The sequence below is a fragment of the Pelecanus crispus genome, chromosome 2 (genome assembly GCF_030463565.1).
Source record: "Pelecanus crispus isolate bPelCri1 chromosome 2, bPelCri1.pri, whole genome shotgun sequence".
NCBI lineage: Eukaryota > Metazoa > Chordata > Aves > Pelecaniformes > Pelecanidae > Pelecanus > Pelecanus crispus.
The window spans coordinates 20,977,279-20,997,704 of NC_134644.1; the positions used below are offsets into that span (position 1 = coordinate 20,977,279).

The 20,426-nt window shown below is 39.8% G+C and overlaps 1 protein-coding gene across 4 annotated transcripts in view; it reads left to right on the top strand.

The window, feature by feature from the left end:
• PIP4K2A (phosphatidylinositol-5-phosphate 4-kinase type 2 alpha) overlaps positions 1 to 11,390 on the top strand; it is a 117,000-nt gene extending 105,610 nt beyond the window's left edge. For all 4 annotated transcript variants that reach the window (XM_075705390.1, XM_075705392.1, XM_075705391.1 and 1 more), the window contains 4 exons: positions 2,782 to 2,895; positions 6,154 to 6,397; positions 7,404 to 7,507; positions 9,343 to 11,390. In XM_075705390.1, the coding sequence (XP_075561505.1) occupies positions 2,782 to 2,895; positions 6,154 to 6,397; positions 7,404 to 7,507; positions 9,343 to 9,423 (543 nt within the window). In that variant the 3' untranslated portion in view covers positions 9,424 to 11,390. The remainder of the gene's footprint in view (positions 1 to 2,781; positions 2,896 to 6,153; positions 6,398 to 7,403; positions 7,508 to 9,342) is intronic.
• The last annotated feature ends 9,036 nt before the right edge of the window (positions 11,391 to 20,426 follow it).

A 20,426-nucleotide genomic window follows, 5' to 3' on the forward strand; every position in this document is an offset into this window, starting at 1 on the left:
GAGCCACTTCTAGTCACATATTTCATAGGTTTTAATTCCTAAATTCACAAATCAAATTTAAGACATGAATTTCAGTTAAAGCGCTACGAGAATCACTACTAGTGCTGGCTGTCATTAGTAATATTTGGGACTGCACAGTATCCTAGGGTTATTCAACTTTAAATAAATATGGGAAATTGTATTGCCTAGCACACCAAAAAAAAAAAAAAGCTTTGTCTCATAACACCTAGAAAGAGGGAAGAGAATAGGCTGGGAGGCATCATACAAATAATGTGGTGAGGACAACTACTGGCACATAGGTTTTTAGCTTCAGTTTCTTATATGGGACCCACTGCTTTTCTTTCTTTCTTCCTTTTTCTTCACAAGCCTCGGTACTGGCTTTTAATGTATGCAGTTCTGTACTTGCCAAGTCTTCACAGCTACGGGTGTTTGGGTGAAGAAAAATATCTCAGATAAAATTACTCAGAGGGACTATTGAGATCTGGGGGAGCCTGCACATGAGGCAGCGAAGAGTCTGGCTTTTTGGGAGAGCTGATTCACTGCCCTGAATGTCCTTGGGAGTACCCCTTGGGTCTTGTGATAGCAGGCAAGAAATGCGGCTGTGTCGGCTTTGCTAGGTCGCTTTTATTAAAAATAGATTAGAGACAAGGTTAAAGTGGAGTATGGCACCTGCACGACTGGCTTACCAGCTCTAGCATCTTCCAAAAAGGTGCTGCTTGTCATGTAAGTGAGGATAGGAGTGTCTTCAGTGGAGAAGCACGCTTCCCCCACCCACCAGGTCTGACTGGCTGTGCCGTGCTGGGCAGGAAGTCTGTGGCAGAGCCTGGAGATGAACCTGCATCTCGGCGTCTTAACCACAAGCACATCCTTCCTCTTTACCCACCCCTCAGCTTTAGACAGTATTAATGGGTGGAGGATCAGAGTTAATGGGTTTGTTTCACTTTAACCTCTGCCTAGTTTAATAAATAACTTGGATATACTAGGTGTAAAGATAATCTGAGGAATTTTCTTTTTTAGTGACTTTGGGATAGAAATGAAGGGAGCTTGGTTTTCTGCATTCTTTTCATTATTGTTTCATCTTAAATTAATTCATCCAAATCTCCTCTATTCTTAAGCATCCCACACACTGGATTCCATCCTCTGGTGTTGGCAACATCCCTGGATCCGCAGTCCCGCCTCTGCAGAATTAGCCCTCGTCCATGGGACAGTTTGCTTGATTGTGAATGATAATCTCTACAGCTGTTAGTCTGGAATGCTCATCTGATGTTTCCCCTACTCATTTTCATCCTAAACCACTTACTGAGTAGGCCAGAAAGAAAATTGATGCATGCTGTGCTGTCGTATTGTAGTAAACAATTTGTTGTGAGCTTCAAGAAGCGTTTAATGTCATCTTTAAGTAAAGCAGCAGAACGCTGCAGGATGACTTCTCCATGGAAGAAGTCTGGGACGGATGAATGGTTATAGCTCCATCTCAGCTGTGTAGAGTTTTTTTCCTTTTATTTTAAATTAAAATAGAGGGTCTCTATTAGAGGGTATTTTAATATATCAGAATGTTCTACATGCAACACGGTAATAATTCAGAGCAGCCAGACTAGAACCTTATTTTTTTCCAGAGTTCGTAGGTGTCAGGATGCAATGGATTTAACATGGATTCATAACTATTAAAATGTTATTAATTGCTTAAGTGATTTGGGGCAGTTAATTGGAAGAGAAGGGTCACTTTTCTAAACAAAAGCAGCATTGTGGGATCTTGAGCAATTCACAAATTTATTTTATTCAAAGTACCCATTAGTTCATGGTCATTGAGGGTTGCAGCACTCGGTTGTTCTGCAACATTTTCTTTGTAAAGAAAACCTGTTCTTCCCTACTATTTATTAAAGATGGGGTGCAGGGAGAAAGGCTTTTCATTGCTCTTAATGGGCTAATTTTTTAAAGGCTCTGATTGCAGAAGCTACTATTACTTCTAGTTTGCTTGACCAAATACCCTGAAGCAAGTGCTTTTTTGTTTGTTGGCTTGCTGGGGTTTTTTATGTAAACTTCCAGTCACTGCCCTCTGAAAACAGAGCCTGTTTGAGGGGTCTTAGTACCAAAACCAGTGGTTAGTCTGTCTGTGCTGGTCATGTGAAAGTTTCTGGCTTTCCTTAATGCTGTTGCAAATCACTTCATGGGAGAGTTAAAGATGAAGATAATCACCAAATGCTCCAACATCAACCATGTTTAATTATTTATTTAAAAGGCAGTGGTCTTCTCCGGCATTTACCACTTCTAAGCAGCATTACATAATTCACATTCACTTGATGCTTTTTAAATAATTATTTGGTATTAGGCACTTACAAGCATTCACAGTAGCTATGTAAAATGCAATCCAGTCTGACTTCTTCTATAAGATCTGATGCAAGCGCTTTGTTATGAGGTATAGATTGTGTTTCGACTTCACTTACTGCCAGTCACTTTGACAAGCGACATCTTAGAAGCAGCTCGATGCAAATCAAGTATTGAGTCACAGATTTTCTCTTAGCTACATTTGCTGCGCGCTCAGTAAACGTATACCTTCTAGGCCATTTACAGGAGGGGTAAACTCGGCTCCGTGGGTGCGGTTACGGAGAGCTGCGTGCGATGGAGGTGCCTCTGCTTCCCCCGGAGTGGTGGCTCGGTGGTGCCCGCTCGGGCACAGGGGAGCTCCGGAGGCACCGCTGCCGGTGGGGGGGCCACGCCAGGCCAGCAGCTTCACTGCACTCTTCTTTGCGATCCCGCTCTTACAGGAGTTTTGGTTTATTTTAGGCTAAAGAGCTGCCAACGTTCAAAGACAATGATTTTATTAACGACGGCCAAAAGATTCATATTGATGAGAATAACAAAAAGATGTTCCTTGAGAAACTCAAAAAGGATGTTGAGGTAAGAATGTGCCTGTTCAGTTATATGTGATTAAAATTTGTGGCAAATTACAGATATCCCAGGAAACCATACCTGTAATTCATTCATGAAAACTCTTGTTTATAAGACGGTAAGTGCTGACTGTTTTAAATGAAACACAGCTTAAACTTTCAGGAGTTGATCGCTGCTTTTGCTGATGTGATAAATGGCTTGCTGCCATAGCTGGTTGCCATACATTGTCCCTGTCTTGGTGACGTGATGTTAAAATGATGGTACTACTTAGTACTTAAGCGCTTTACAAACCTCGTACTTCCAAATGTCCACAAGAGAGAGGTGAGTATTGGTAGTTGTATTTTACAGGTGGAGGTACGCCAGAGCTGAGGCTGCAGGCTGTAGTCTGCAAGAGAGGATGTAGCGTCCCCACTCACAGCCATGCATGTTCTATTTGTTTCATGTTAGTAATCCAGTTTTAAATCATCCTTAGTATCGCAACAGTAGAGTACTTCAGTAATTTGTATACAGCAGTTGGACTCATTATCTTAATGTAGTCTTTCATATAAATTTGTAATTGGCTGAATATAGTCAGTACTTAATAGAAAAGTGTTAATATGTGAATTTAATGTAATATTTTATTACAACTGATTTAGTTCGGCAAATAAAAGAAAATAAACATTGGGCTAACTAGTTCACACAGCTTGACTTTAGTTTCCATAATTGAAAATATTGTCACTAAACACAATATTTTGCAGCCCTTACACTCAAAGCCTAAAATCTGTTTTCCTTGCTGGAAGAGACCTGATAGCAAAATGTGTCTGTGACTTAATAAGACTTTCAGCTATTTATATCAAAATGGCTCTGTGAATTGACTTGTCTAGTTCTTCAGATCTACAGTTGCACAAAACAAAATACTGCAACTTTAGAATTAACCCAGTAATTTGCTTTTGAGGAAATCTAATTTCCCATCACAGTAACAATGAGAAATTTATGTTGATGATAATTATGAAAACATACGTATTTTGTGAAATACCAATGTGTGTTTATTTTATATTTAAAATACTGTGCTGGAAAACTGCTCTACCGATGTCACAACTCTAGAGATAGGTTTATTTGGGTTTAAGTTTTGTGTTCTTTTAACATGTACTGCTGTGGCTAACTAATGTTTTTACAGTAAGTAGGTTGCAGATGTCTTAAGTGTGTGCAAGGAACATGAAAGATACTTTACTACCCCAGAAAGTGGATTGTGTGCCATCTTCTACATCATTTACTGGATTGTGAATGTAATGGCAGCTTCCAGATCATGTCTTGAGAGGCTATTTTTATGGTTTTGAAATGTATACAGAACATTGTTAAATATCCATGTAAATCACTAGTGTGAAGTGATCTGGCACCTGATTTTAACGATGGCAAGCTGTTCTTTAACCTTGTTTTTCTTTTTTTGGTTCTTCTGCCCTTGTTAGATAACTGATAGTATACACTTTGTACCCAACGTGTAAACACTCACAATTCACTACAATGAAAAGAAATGCACTGCACTTAGCATATTATTATCTTACCACACAGTATTTATAGTTAAACATATTATGGAGTAGTATGCTAAACTATATGACTTTATATCCAGCCTTGTTTGTCATTAAGTAAGTTTTGTGTCTATATTTCTCTCATAATTGAGTCTTATGTCCCCTTCCTGTGTTCAAACAGACAAATAGCTATTACTGCTGTTTTGATGTCCTCTTGTCTATTTTCGTACCTCCTCATTCCATTGAAAAAGCATATAAGGATATCTTTTCCATTTTAAACTGGATGATCTTTTCCTTGTGCTGATCTCCCTAAATCTTTTTTGCTGGCAGCAGCAGCAGCAGCACACTTTTTTTCCCAAGAGCAATTCTCTTCTAATTTGCAGTTCACTCTTTTTCCCAAGAGTGTTCTCTTTCGTGCTTTTTTGCATGATTATTGGTAGATTTTTCTCCTGTCTCTCTCAGTATTTATCAAGTACCTAACGATACAGGCCTGGAGTCCTCCCACTCCATTGCCTTTGGCCAATCTCATCTGTTGTTCTTGTATATCATTGTACATCATCTCTTCAAACTTAGATCTTTTCTAGTCTTGTGAAGCATTCTTTGCTTTATTATATTGAAATGATGAGAAGCCAATTTCTTCTTTCTTCTCAAAACCACTTCTCAATCTCACAAAATTTCTTCTAGCACTTGAATTTACAGTCACTTTGTTATCCCTGACTCCTCTCTTTTCCCAGAATTAGGATTTTGACAAACTGTAGTTTCTCATTTCCTAGTATTTTCTACTCATCTCTTTCATAACTATCACTATTCCAAAGTCTGGCTTAAATCTCTTCTTCTCTGGTCTGCTTTAACTTCCTTTTTATAACCATTTAGAGTTTCTAAAAACTGAAACTATATGTATTTTCAGCCTCTTTCTCTGCATACCATAAGCAAGGGTTCCACAAGTTCAAAATCACAGTATTGCATTTAGGCTGCAGCACAGCTCTGCCCTGCCTATCCCTCACCCTTGGACTGTTTATCCCATCTTTCTGCTTTTATACCTTCCTTATTTCCATCCTCCTCTCTTAGCTTTCTGCCTTATCCTGTTCCCCTCAACTAAAATAACACTTTGTCTGTACATAAAGTGTATTTATCTTTCAGTTTACTAAAAATTCCCATCCTCAGTCTTTATTCAAAACCACCCTTTCATTCACATTCATATTTTGCTTACGTGATTTAAATTGTGAGCCTGTCACTGTGAAGAGAATATAGCATCATTTCATGCCGTCATGGTGTAAAACTTCACTCCTTTCCACTGCAAAAATATTTAAACACTTTTTCATGATTCTTTAATAAGGCTTAAAAGAGAGTGAGGGAGCAGATTTAGCACCAGATCGTAACATGCCGCACGCATGGTAGCACAGAGGCTGGTCTGGACATTGAGCGATGACAGGATAGCCCTAATTGAAACACAAGACAAGAGTGACAGTCATCGGCTTGCACAGGCACTGGTCCTCGCTACAGGAAAAATGATTTTTCCCTGAGGATTTTAGGAGAGTGGGCTACAGCTTTTTTATAAGAGAAGTTGTAAGTGACCTGTGTGCTGTTACTACATCTTAATAAATTCAAGTATCTCTCTGCTAGCTTTATCACACAATCCTCCCATTTGCTCTCTCTTAGAAGTGCCTTTTTTTCCTCAACTGATGACATCTTTGCTTCTAAATTCTAATTCTTCTAAAGAATTTTCAGTGATACTGATAAATTGCTTATTATCACTTTCCAGTTCCTTGCTCAGTTAAAACTCATGGACTACAGCTTGCTGGTTGGAATTCATGATGTTGAAAGAGCTGAACAGGAAGAAGTAGAGTGTGAAGAGAATGATGGAGAAGAGGAAGGTGAAAGTGATGGGACCCACCCCATTGGAACCCCTCCAGACAGTCCGGGAAACACACTGAACAGCTCACTGCCTTTGGCTCCAGGGGAATTTGATCCAGCTATTGATGTTTATGGAATAAAATCCCATGAAAGTAAGCAGTAATAAATATTTTTATGTTAAGATGTTTTGATTCTTACACCAGAATCCTAAAGTCTTCACAACCATGTAAAGGCAAAGTTAAACTGCAAAAAATAAATTCACTCTTCTGAAGAGAAAATCAGTTCCTCTTTAGTGCAGCAGAATGCAGAAGACACCTATAACGCTCAGCATTGTTATGAACATATTTCTTAAATATTGTGATGTGTGGGGATGCAGTCAAATAATTCACCTACTACACAATCAAATCGTATACTGGCTTAGCTATTCAGATACAACAGTTCTCAGTTAATTGATGGTTTTTTTCATCCCTTTCAGGAAACCTAGTATCTATAATTGTTTTTATCCTGGCAGATAAGATAACACTGTTAAAAACAGTCTAGAAAGAATGAGAAAATCAGCATTCCAAGTTATATTTCACTTTTTTGGTTGCTTTTTGAAAATTTGCGCACTTATACCCCATTTCTGTGTTCCAGCTAAGAAAGTCATCGTAAGGAGTGTGTAAGAAGCCTGAAACTGGGTGTGATGTTAGTGTGTAAAACTGAGTATAACTATTTACCTGTGGCTGTTCAAGACAGGAAAGGTGTTTGGTTGGTTTTTTTAAAATAAGTATTTACATTGATAAGTGCATGTTTTTATTCATAAAGAAAATATGATTTTGTTTGTTGACACGGAAGCATTACCTTTCATATAAAACTTCATAGTTTTTCCACAAAGGAAGATGAAATCCACATTACTTTAAGTGAGCAATAATTCCTATTTCTGTATGCAGTTGTTTTATTTTACACCCACTTAGTGGGTTTTGCATTATATATGAGTGCAGTTAAACTCTCAATTAAGGACAGCTTGAGCCTGTGGTCTGTACAGGTCTGTGATTCTGACTGACATTAACATGTCTTAGCTGCTGATTGAGCCTCACAAAGTCTCCTTTGTTAGAAGGAGGACTCATGATTAAGATGTCTCAAAAGTCATTCTTACTGCCATATGTTTGCCATTTGCAGATGCACCTAGGAAGGAAGTATACTTTATGGCCATTATTGACATTCTTACTCATTATGATGCAAAAAAGAAAGCTGCCCATGCTGCAAAAACGGTAAAGCATGGGGTAAGTATCTGGGTTGTTTTTTCCTCTGATTCCATTTATGCTTCTGCATTTTTGTTGTTTAGTGCACTGCTATAGCACAGTTCAGGAAATCTAGAGAAAGGGGAAATAGATTAGAATTTTTTCAGGTTTTTTTCTAGTTCAATATGTAACACAAAAGTGCAGAGTAACTGCTATACATTACATACTGAGAGTGGAGTTCCCTTTTCAGCTGTACGCAGAGCTTGCTTACCCATAAAGAACTCTAGTGAGATGCCTTTTTAGGACTTTGTCCTAAATTTGTGAGATGCACCTTACTCTTGCAAACAAAGCTGGTCACCAGATACCTATATTAGTATACAGCTCTGTGAAAGCTATTGTGAATCTTAATTCAGACACAGGGCCCTAGTGATGGTTTTATTATTTGGTACAGCCTGTGGAAAGTTAATTCTTCAGCACATAATTGGCTCACTTTACAAGACTTCTTAAAAAAAATAGTATGATTTGCAAAATTAAGAATAAAAGGTACATATTAAATACTTGGAGACCATTAAGTGAAGGCTTCTGTTTGACTGCCATGAATTTCTTTATTTTGACTTAAATTGCTGCTTAGCAGCAAACAACAGAAAAAAGTGGTGAAGCAGCTCAGTCTTCCGGAATTACAATTTATATCTACCGTTATCACTCCTATGGCGACTTAAGGTTCAAATTTCATAAGCCTTTTAAAAAGAGCATAACTGTTCATGAGGCAAAAATCCCTCTTCTGTCTAAGTATCTAAAGGATCAGGGCATTGTGGGGGGTTTTAAGCAAAGAGCTCAGGGCTTTCTAGTTTACAGTAGAGTGATGTGGAATGCTCAGCAATAAGCCCCACACAGGCCTGTAGAAGGTATTTTTTTGTCTCTCTAAAGCAACGCGCTCATTACTCTCTCTGCTCTCAAGAGCAGCTGAAAGTTGATGCAGACCATATGCAGCCATTATCTGGCAATTATTAATGAACTTTGAATGTAGCAGACTTTAAAACCTCACACTTCTGGCTTAAATAAGGCATAGAAACGTGTTGTAAATAACAAATATGATTATTAAAGCTGACTGTGATTAGAACTTATTACAGAACATTACTTTTATACAACCATTTTGTTTATTTTGCTATCTCCATCCTAAGCCACCTGACACTGAAGTTTGCTCATTAATTGCATGCATACAATTTTCCCCTTTTGTAAAACGGGAAAAATATAAATACAGATGTGGCCTAAGGTTCTGAAAACCTCAAATAAAAATGTGAATGGAATCGTGACTTCATTGAAACAGCAATTGTACAGCTTATTCAGTGAGTCCAGATTTAAATGCATATAAGTTGAAAAAATGTTACTGATTGTTACCATATATTCCAAACCAGGTTATGTAGCATTCGGGTAGCAATATACATTACACAAGTATTGATACACCAGATCTGAGTGTGATAATTTAGTCTTCTCTATGAAGACACTGCTGCTCAACAGACCAGAATCTGTTGATGAATCAGTGGGTAACATGGTGAAGCATGCAGTACAAATTATATAGGGGACTGAAGTACAATGAAAGTAAAGATAAGTAAGGAAAATAAAGAGAATACATTTCAGAAATGGAATATGGGTGCCCTACAGTTACAGTGGTGAGTACCGAGCATCACTGTATTCGTGTGAAGCCTACAAACGCATCAGTAAGGTTCTGCTTGAGGGCCATTACCATTTGTGTTCCTAGTGTCTGGTTCTGAGACTGCACATGAAATTCATTGAGTAAGTAACACTCTTGGTGACAAAGCATCAAATAAAACACTGGTTCTTCCTTCTTTCCTCTCTCTTCCCAATTCTCTGTATAGGCTGGTGCAGAAATTTCAACTGTTAATCCTGAACAGTATTCAAAGCGCTTCTTGGACTTTATTGCCAACATCTTGACGTAACCTATCATGTTACGTAGGACAGACATGAGACCTGGGGACAGCAGCAGTCGCTACAAGTGTAGGGTAAAAAAGGAACTCAGAGAAGCGCTCATCTTGCAGAAAGCAACCCCTTTGTTTACATCTGCTGGCAAAGATGACTGAAGTGGGATGGAGTACTCGCTTTAACAGCTGCCTGATATTCCCAGCATAGTTCTAGCTATTTCTGACTCTTGTGTGTGCAAAAAAAAAAAAAAAATTAAAATAAATTAAATAAATAGAACAGCTTACTCAGAGTGCACTGTGACAGTAATACTCTGATGCTACCAGCTGAAACAGAATAAATGAGCAAAGAGATGTGGGGTGGGGGTGGGGAAGAGTAAATGCATGTTAAATCTACAATATTGATATCAAATTGTAAACTGTGGATCAGTTTATTTTTTGAACTAAAAAGATACATGACAGTATTCTTCATGATGATGACGATAATAATAAAAACCTTACTGCGAATGTTACACTTACACCCTGCACACTGGCACTCCTTAAAAAAAGCAGCTGCAGCAACCTTGGTGCCGGAGGCTTTTCCCATTCGGTTCCTAGCAGTTGGATTTTTTTCCTTTTTTTTTCCCCTCTCCCGTTTTTGTCTTCTTTTCAGCACATCGCATCAGGAAGTTCAGCCTCTCAGACATCTGAGAGCCGGCGTCTCTTATCTTACAAAGAGCTAACGTAATTCATGCTACATGTACATTTTTGCTACAGTAAACTTATGTTAAGGGAAAACTTTGCTTATTTCACTTTGTTACCTGAAGTTTTCATTTGTTTTATATTCTTGCAATATAGGAACTAATAATGTTACAAATGGAAAAAAGCTTATCTGAAGCAGCGCATAGTTTTGGGCAATAGTAGCTCCATCTTTCACCCATCGTGAAAGATGTGCACACTGATAGAAATTCCATTCCCTTGTAATTTACTGGGAATTTGAAGTTTAAATGCTTATGTTGTACTGCAGTACAGTACAAACAGCAGTATTTTATTATAGATTATCCCTCTAAAAATGAACCTGAATTTTACTGTTTACATTATTAGGAAAGCAGGGATATTTCTGAATTTCAGAGCCGTGTACAATAGATTACTTTCGAGTTTACATGTAAAGTTATTTTGCAGTACAAATGAAGTAATGTTTGTCATCTTCCAAGGTGTAATGTGCAGTAGTATACTAAAGTGAATGTCTCGCTCACCTCCGTGATAGACTCTTTTACAATAAAACGAGAAAGGATATTTCAGAGGGATTTTTCCCAAAGTCGTCTTTTAGCATCAAAATGACCTGTCCTACCATTTACTCAAGTTTGACTGTATAGTACATTGCCTAAAACTGTGCTGATCATGTTTAACTTGTTTAAAATTTTTAAACAACAACATTGTATTTCTTCTCTTCTTGTATTTTTCCCTGAAAGACTCCATGCTTGAAAGAGACAAATTTACATATGCTTAAAAGTTTCTGTACTTATACACTGTGCTAAAGCTGTGCCTTTAAAATTTCTTTATCGAAATGGTTAGATTTTGTAGGCAACGTAAGAGAAGTCAAGCCCTCCCCATCATCGTTTGTAACTCAAATCAGGAGTGCCAGCATGCCTTCTCCATAACTAATGTCAGTGCTGTTAAGCCTGCAACTGTGCATAACATACGTAGTGGTTTACTTCAGAGGAGCCTATACAATAGCAACTCATTACACTCTCTTCAGCGGCCAAAGGCAATGCTATCCCTGTTGCTGTGTACTAATTTTTTCCTCCTTTCCCCAACCTTTCCTACAGGATTTTTTTTGTTACGTTTGACTTAGTGATGTCCGCAGCACTGTAATGTATGTGTATACTTTTGTATTGTATGTATTTAAAGAAGTTGGTACTATGGCTTGATTCCCCCCCACCCCACCCCATACCCCAGTTGTCTACATTCTCACCCAAGTTTCATTTTCTGAAGCATGCTGTGGCTTCTTAAAGTATGAGGCCACAGGGAGACCCTGAAGTAAAAATGAGGTACACGTACTTGGAGTACATATTTAATTGCGGCCAACAAGTGTACATTTTTAGACAATTTTAGACATTTACAGAAAAGCATTCTTTTTGTCTTGTGAAGCAGTTTTGTCACTCATTCTTGTTGATAAACTGTTTATTTGGACAGGGCAAGGAAGACTCATTATTATGTTAGTGCTTAGATTACACTCCATACATGAGCAAGGCTTTATAAAATAAAGCACTTTGATGACTCACTAGGCAAATCCTTTGTTCTTGTGCTTCAGCTATGGTTTTGATCACTTACAGATGAATTTTGGATGTTAAAATAAATGTGTAGCCTATATCGCAAAGGAAAAAATAAGAAGAAACTTAAAACTTTTTCATTAGATTTTACCCTGCTTCTTCCATGCTTACTTTAAGTGGCTTGAAACATTTAGCCTTTGGGTTTTGGGGCTTAGGCTGTGCTCTGAGAGCAAATACTGAGGTTTGTAACTGACGATTCTATGGACTAAATCCTAATATTACTACAAAAACAGGAAGATCATCCACAATAGTTAATCGATAGAAGGATTGGCAGAACTTTGCTAACGTGTAAGATCTTGCACTAATCCAGTTATTTAAAAAGGACTTGGGAATAAGCCCAAATAATTCATGGAGAGGAGGGAGGGCTTTCTGTTCTAGAATTTCAAGGCTTTGATTGTCAGGGCTTTCAGCGCATGATACAGCCTGCACCTCACATCATGGCCAAATGGCAGAAAAGTGTCTTTTTGTCTTTATTCTGACTAACTTTTAATTCTTTTAATACATTTGTCACTTTTCAGTTCCTTTCAGTTTATTGCACAGATGCAACAAACCAATATTTTCAGCAATATTTTTACCTGTAAAATACACATGATGGAATTAATGATAAAGTAGACATTCCCCCCCGGGGAAGATGGTTGAGGAACTATTCTATTAAAAGTAGGTGAAGTGATAAGGGAGGGGAGAGATTCAGCTTCTTAATTATTCACTTAATGACATCTCTAGTATTAATCTAAGCCTGGACTTCACACAGCTGCTCCAGCCGCTTAGGGTTTAGTATATGTACATGGTGCTCAAGGAATGCTGCCCATGTTACGTGGACACGTTGGCCACAGTGGACAGCAAGCTCCCTGGCTGGTTCTCTGCGTGCCACTCAAACCATCCGTCATGCCCTCTGAACAGGCTGCCAAACTCTTCCGCTGCTTTTATAATACAGATGCGCCTGGGTTGTTGGTACGTAATTTCTAAGTGCCACCTCCCTCACAACATAAAATGAAAGCTTCTAATATACAAAACCAGCACAATGTGCCAGATCTAAAAGCATTCTGCTGTTCTCCTGCTCCAACAAACTATTCAACAGCTGAAGTGGTACTTAATTAGGCTTTCCTCTCTTTCTTCCTAAGTCTTCTGGACATACTCAGATTTAACTTTCCAGTAAGGATACTATATTTAAATTTTAAGCCAGCCCTGTCTTTTGAAGCGGTGGTTTAGTAGAATTCTTCCTGCAGTCCCCTACAGCACCATTCTCTAGCTGATACTGAGTCGTCTTCGTACAGCTACATAGCTACGATTTACAAGGCCATGCTGCTACCTGTGGACATCCTGCTCATCCCAATCTCAACGCAGGGGCATCCCCAGGCCGTCTAGCTGGTGATGTTTGCCTCCTGCCTCTTCTGCATCGATAAGGGTGATTGTCATTTCTCTTTGTGGAGTTTGCTACAGGGCACGCTGTGTTTGACAGGCATTGCTGACTTCAGCAAGCAGCTGAAGGACCTTTGTCTTTAGTAGAAGTGTGTATATGACAATGCATAGGAAGATAATATCTTTTCTGATAAAATGTTTTCTCTCCCTCTCACCTGAAGAAAACCTGAAGGCAGTGATGATATTCAAGGTAGGAGACCCAAGTGGCTTGTTAATGCAAGGACTGCGGCAAAAGAAATGTTTAAATTAAAAATTCTTGGAAACAAGATTTTTCTGTCAACCACCTAACCTAAATGTATGATCTGCATTTCCAGCTCCCTCCCTTGTGCTTACCTCTTCTTTTCCTTCGTAATACTAGTTAGCAAGTCCCTGCATCAAGTGGGATCATTGCATTCTGATGGTCTCATACCCCACCTTTATCCAGTGTCTGCTCTGTATGTGCTGTCCACTTGGTTTCTTTCAAACCCTCAGATATTTAATGGGAAAAAAAAATAAAAATAGAGAGCAGTTAATGGAGAAATCTGTTTCATCTCTTCCTTTCTGTCCTGATTTCTCTATGGCATGTATTGTTTCTGGAAATCAGCATATCCTTTACGGTGCAATGCAGTAGCAAAGAGCAGAGGCTGCACAGTCAGAGCAGTGTGCGGTCTTTAATCTAATCTGGACAATGATCCTGGTTTACTCCTGCATGAGACTGACCAGGGATCTACTTTCATGCTACAACAAGGGAATGTGCATGAACAAGGGATTGAGGAAGAGCTTGAGAGGGGCATCTTCAAGTGGCAAAGGCGATTTGTGTGAGACTAAAATCACTATCAATAGCCTTATTAAAACTGTTAGGAAACAGGGCTGGACTTGAGGAGATACAGTCTGTCCCAGAGCAGTTCAACTGTAGATAAACATTGGCAAAAATTGGGTTAATCTTTTCCAGGGAGGGTGGTTCCATGACTTCCCTGTGCTATCCCATCCCATGCCTCGCTAGCTATATCGTTAGAAAGATTTTTTTCCAATACCTTAACTGACTCTACATTACTACTATTTAAGCACATTAATATTTGTTCTATCTACAGTGGCCCCGAGAACAGTTTATTCTCTTCCTCTTTCAGTTTCTCTTAATGTGATCCTGCCTCTATGTACTGAACAATGTAAATATTAGCTTTTGCACATATTAAATTGAATATTCCCTTTCCTTATTTAACAAAATAATCAAAATGCTTTAAACCAGACAGAATGACCTATTCCATTTTTTGTAATGCCTAATTTAAAAAAAAAATCTGTTAAAACAGTGCTTCTTAATTGTCAGTCACATTTAATAAATGGATTTGCAGATTTCTATTTTAAGAAGTTCCTAGCCACCTGTTTACCATCTAATAAAACAATTGTAATAATTGCCGTTTGAACAGAACGCAGTTTCAAAATGAGCATACAGCTACTGCTTAGCTGTAGTTGTTGCTATAACTGCAATAAAATACTAACTGCTTTTCTCTTCGCAAAGTAAACAATATCATGATCTTAGCTTTCCTAATGATACTCTCTTTTCACAGCTTCTAGTCTAATCTTCGTCAGTGATATGACATAAAATAATTATTTGGTCTTAAGTATTAAGATACAAAAAATACTTCTTTGCGAGCTGACATAAATTCATTCTTACCTAGCACTCTGAATATTTCCAGGTGTTTTAGTTATTGCCCAATATGCTTAAGTTTATAAAGAGCTCCTACTTTCTTCCCCCTCAGTCTGATTCATTCATAGTGACTCATTTTATTTAGCGATGTGCATCCTATTGGAATAAATGGTGTTTGCGAGAACCTTGTGTTTTGAAGAGGTTTGGCGCTTGCATACAAGCCTGGAAGGTGATTTAACTCATTACATTTCTCCATTTTTGCTATTTCACCTTGCCTCTGCATAGGAAGCACTCTACTTTCTTTGGTGTTTTATGTATTTTTAAGTGGATGCATAAAGATATTTTGTTATAAGAATATCTCAGTCACTGTATTGTCTACAGCGTATTTGGCATGCCAGGGCAGATACAAGGGCTAGCTGCAGTTCCTGGGCTGACAACAATTCTAGTTTGCCTTCCACCACCTGAGGATAACGGGGTCATGGTTGACTGTGGTTAAGAGAAAGTCCTGTGTTCCTGAGATATGCCTGCTTATCCTAGCAGCTTGGATTGGCTTGGAGTGATGGATAAGAATCCTTTCTACCCAAGTAGGTCTGATTAACTAGTGCCTACTTTAATCGGGCACATAATGCTAAATTGAACTTTACACTCTGGGTCAGGGCCCTGCCCTGTCTTCCTTCATGCTGTGTAACTGCATAACAAAACCAAAATATTTTCTGTCTCGAAGGGCTTTACTCTTCAGTATTTCCACTTAGTTCAGTAGTCAGTCTTAGAAGTTTATTTGTACATTGGCTGCTCCAAAGACTTTGTATTTGGGGTGGGAGGCTGTTAAAATATCAAATTGTACTGTGCAATTCTGAAATTGTACTGTGCAATTCTGATCACCTCTTTATAGGGTACAATGGAAAGAATCTGCTTTTAGTTAAGCACGATGGTGAGCATGCTAGCAGTTAGTACTGCTCTGCTGCTTCAGTCGTAGCACAGCTCTCTGTAGAAGGAAAAATGAGTGTTTGATCCGATTACATTGTAAAGCGCTCTACAGCAGAAGTTTCCAAGCTGTGTTTCACATGCCACAAGCTGCAGCATCTCTGCGCTGGGCTGCTCTTGCACCCAGGGTGCAGGAGAGTGGGATGGCACTGGCTCTGTTGGAAGGGGAAAAACTGAGTAGACATTTGTAGCCTTGAAACTGGGCCCAGCTTTATCATGGTGCTTTTGGAGGCCCCAGTCTGGAGGGAGAAAAATGTGCTTTCTGTACAACCTAGTGTTACTTGAGGAATTTCAAAATAGTGTTTGAAATTGCATCCTGGATTTAAGTAATGTCCTTAAAAAATCCTGTATCGCTCCTCATGGCACTTCCCCTGTCGGCTGGTAGCCTGACAAAACTGAAATGCAGCTCCCTGCTTACCCTCTTACTGTTTTGCTCTGAGGCAAGCAAAGTGTGTTACCGGGCTGAGAAGGCTCCTGGGGCTGCCGGCATATGGGGCTCCCAGAGCGCATTAGCAAGTGGAAGAAAATAGATGGGCTCCCCCTGTTTTTTAAATGTTTTCTAAACATTTTCTCACGCATTATCTAGCCTGCTGATCTCCCACACCAGTCTCTTCATCAGACACACTCCCCACAACCACGCTTCAGGAAAATGCGCATGTGGCTTATCGTCTGCGTTCTATCCCTCTGTTCCTGCCCCCTTCATTGACAGGTAGACATGTAACTGTCTCGTTTGCCACCAAACTGCAGGACAAAGTGGATAAAGCCACCCAGTTTAGTCCTCCAGTGACTTAGTTTATTAAGGGGGGGGGGAAGACAAGGGAAGATTGAGTGGGGACAGGCACACAGACACTGCCTGTTCCACCCAAAACTTGGCAGCTAGGGACAAACGCGGGGCAGGCGGAAGACTGCTCCAACCCTGTTACACGACTGCCTGCCTGCACAAGCCCTCCACAAACGATGGCATCTGACAGCCACGTAATAAGCCACTGAGCAGTGTCCCACCACTCTGCTCCAAGTTCTCACCTTCCCAGGAGGACCAATGTTGAGCACCTAGCTTCCTTCATAGAGGACTTAAGCAGGACTAGTCGGGTAAGAGAAGTGATTCATTTACTTCTAGGGAGAAAAAGAAACTCACACTACAGATTGCAGTAACAAGGGTTTTGGGTAAGGGGAGGGCATAAAACAAAAACTTAACCTTTCCTGAAGCAGCAAGGAAGAGACAGTACTGAGGCCAGTAGAGGAATAAAGCTGAGAATAAGAAACAAAATACAGAGATGCTACTGAGAAGATACTCTACAAGGTCCCTGAGCAAGGGGTGTCCGCTGCGTGTTCCTGGGTTTGGCATTAACTGCAGCTGCTCTAGGGTCAGGGAGGACGGTCCCATATGGATTTCTCTTAAGGAGTAGAGGAAAATCTCAGACCATAAAGATTATGATGCAGAAGGAAAGGCCTAAAATATTATGTTGACAACACCATAAAAGCATTTTATAATAGTCCCCTTCTCAACAGAAATAATGTGAAAGGTGCTATGGTGTAAGATTAGAAGTAGAGCAAAGCAGAGAGGGTAACTGATCAGCATAGAGAGCAGAATGATAGCACCCCATTAAAAAAAAAAAAAAAAAAAAAACCAACATCTTTACAGGCAATGTAGTAAAAGCTTCAAGGAGATACCCGTGCAAAACATAATTAAACTGCCAGGCTCACGTCATATGGTAGTATGTTAATACAGAAAAGACGTGAGTGGGAGGATGGCCACGTGGAACGTTTTCATCATCAAAATAAGCTGTTTCTGTGACCCAAACCAGTCTGTAGAAACACTTTATTTGGATGGGGTTTTCTTCTGACCCAGAAACATTTCCTCATGCATTACGTAGCCTGCTGGTCTCCCACCTTCTTAAGCCAGTCTCTTCATCAGACGCACTCCCCACCAACGCAACTTTTGGCTTCATTCAGAGTGCTAAGTTGTCTGGCCTAAAAACAGATAATTGTTTTCACAGGTACATTTGGGCAAGGGGGAGGGAGGGCTAATCCATAAAGAATCAAGCTTTTCAGATGAGACAATGGATGGGAAAAGTCTGTCGTTCTCTTAAAGTGCACTATGAAGCAGCCTCTTCCTTCTCAAGCATTGGGGATTAGGTTAGGACCCTCAGTCCAGCCTTTAGATTATTAAACAGAGCTCTAACTGGCCGCCTTGGGGAAGGTGCATCAACTGTCTCACCAGTCCATTAAATGCCACTACTGCTGCAGTGTCGTGGTTTAACCCCAGTTGGCAACCAAGCACCACGCAGCCACTCGCTCGCCCTTCCCCTGCCCCAGTGGGATGAGGGAGAGAATCTGAAGAGCAAAAGTAAGAAAACTCAAGGGTTGAGGTAAGAACAGTTTAATAATTTAAATAAAATAATAATAATTTTTAAAATGTGATGAAAACAACAAGAGAGAGGAACAAAACCCAGGAATGAGTGATGCAACCGCTCACCACCCACCGACCAATGCCCGGCCAGTCCCCAAGCAGCGATCGCTGCCCTGCAGCCAACTCCCCCCGCAGTTTATATACTGAGCATGATGTCATATGGTATGGAATAGCCCTTTGCCCAGTTTGGGTCAGCTGTCCTGGCTGTGCCCCCTCCCAGCTTCTTGTGCATCTCCTCACTGGCAGCATTTGGGAAGCTGAAAAGTCCTTGACTTGGTATAAACTAAAACATCAGTGTGTTATCAGCATTATTCTCATACTAAATCCAAAACACAGCACTATGCCAGCTACTAGGAAGAAAATTAACTCTATCCCAGCTGAAACCAGGACACAGTGAAAGAGCAGATCACAGCTGATGTCCTAGAAGTCATCCAGTCTGATATATATATTGCAGTTGCAGGTTCATGCTTTGAATGTGGCTATTATGAAAGATAAGAATACAAATGTTTTAAACACAAAATGCTCTCCCAAAATGGGTTTCTGTACTTACAAACCTCCAAAGAAGAGCTGCTGTCCCATACATTCCTGTGCTGGTGAGCAGGGCTCATTCTGCAGACCCGCTCCAAAGGCACAGTGCCCTGCTTTACCACTGAGCAACTGTACATTTATTAGCAAGCTTACTAAGACAGCATTTGTTGGTTTCCTGTCAAACATGGCTTCGAAGGAGGGAAAGAAGGTACAGAGCTGTTATTAGTAATCAAATACCATTATCACTAAAAATAAAAAGAAGCTTTCCTCAAAAAGGTGAGAAACAAAGCAAGTTGCACCCTAGCAAAGATGCGTATATGTCCCAATTTAGAGCAGGAGGGTGGGAAACATTACATGGTGAACTGTGGCCAGCCACAGATGCCCAGAAGGTGAAGGCTGAAGATGATCTTCAAACATAACCAAGCTTTGTGCTATTAAGCCCATTAAAAATCAAAACTACCGTTTGAAATTAATCCGTGTTTTATAGGCAGCCAATGTAAAGAATGCAGCTGTGACATAATAGGATCATGGGAACTCAAGTCAGGGAGTAAATGAGTTGCTGCACTCTGCACAAGCTGTGAGCAAAATGGAAACCCCGCTGAAACCCTGCTCACAGAGAACTTCGCTCGCTGAGCCTCGTGAGCACCAGGGCAGGCGTAGCTCTTGCAAGGCAGCTACAGCCCAAACAAAGACGGGGGCTGCGCTCTAGAGCAAAACCCTAAAGGAGCTTCTGAGACATCTGGGAGGAAGGAGTGGTTGGAAAGAAAGCCAGTGTACTTAACCTGTTGTGATGTTTCCAAACATACCTTCTCTGATTACATGGGACAACTAAAAGAGTCTGCACAGTGAAAGGACTTGCCAGCTCCTAGAAAATGTAATTTCACAGCCATGCATAACTGGACGGCTACATTTCACAGCTTATCCTGAAAATGAAAGGTGGAAAAGTTCAGCTAGCTCAAAGAAACCAGCCAGGGCTCACATACAAACATACTTCCGGATGTTTTCTAGATTTTTTGTCCAGTGTTTGGTTTTAGGTCTTTCTTCTGATACAGATATTGCCATGAAGTCACAGCCAGGAAATCAGTTTTAGATGTTAACAGGCAAACTGTTTCTAATCCTAATTGTTGCTTTTTTGCTAAACAAAGTGATTTTAAGCAGACCTCCCATGTAGCTTAATGTTGTGTTTAAGCAAGCTGCTCACGATAAGTGCTTTAGCCCCTTCTTGCTCATTCCACAACTTGAAACGTTACCTTTCCAAACTAATTCACAGCCCAGAGTGCACTGCTCTGTTTTTCTAATCACTGTAGTGGAAAATGGTCTCACCTACTTCCCTTGCATTGCCCTGCCTACAGTCACAATCAGGATTGGCTTTAACTATGACTTTGCTACAGCAAAGATTTACAGTGGTAAAAAGTAAGTTGTACTATTTCTGAAGTCCACTCCGTCAAGTGTAAGCCATTCCTTCGAACCATTATTCACTTTGGAACACATTCAACACATGAAAAGAAATCCATAGGCATTTGAAATATCTTCTAACTTACAAATACCTTAAGTTAGAAATTAAAATTTGATCCACAGCCCAGGAAAGGCTCCATCTAAATACAATAGTTATTGAACCAAGTTCTTCAAGCATAACCTTTTCATCATCAGTGACTCACACAAATTAGTCCCTGTGAAACTAAAAGGTGTTGCTGTTCTTTAAAAGTGCCAGCATAAACTCATATTTCCTGTCTTTCTTACCATGGGT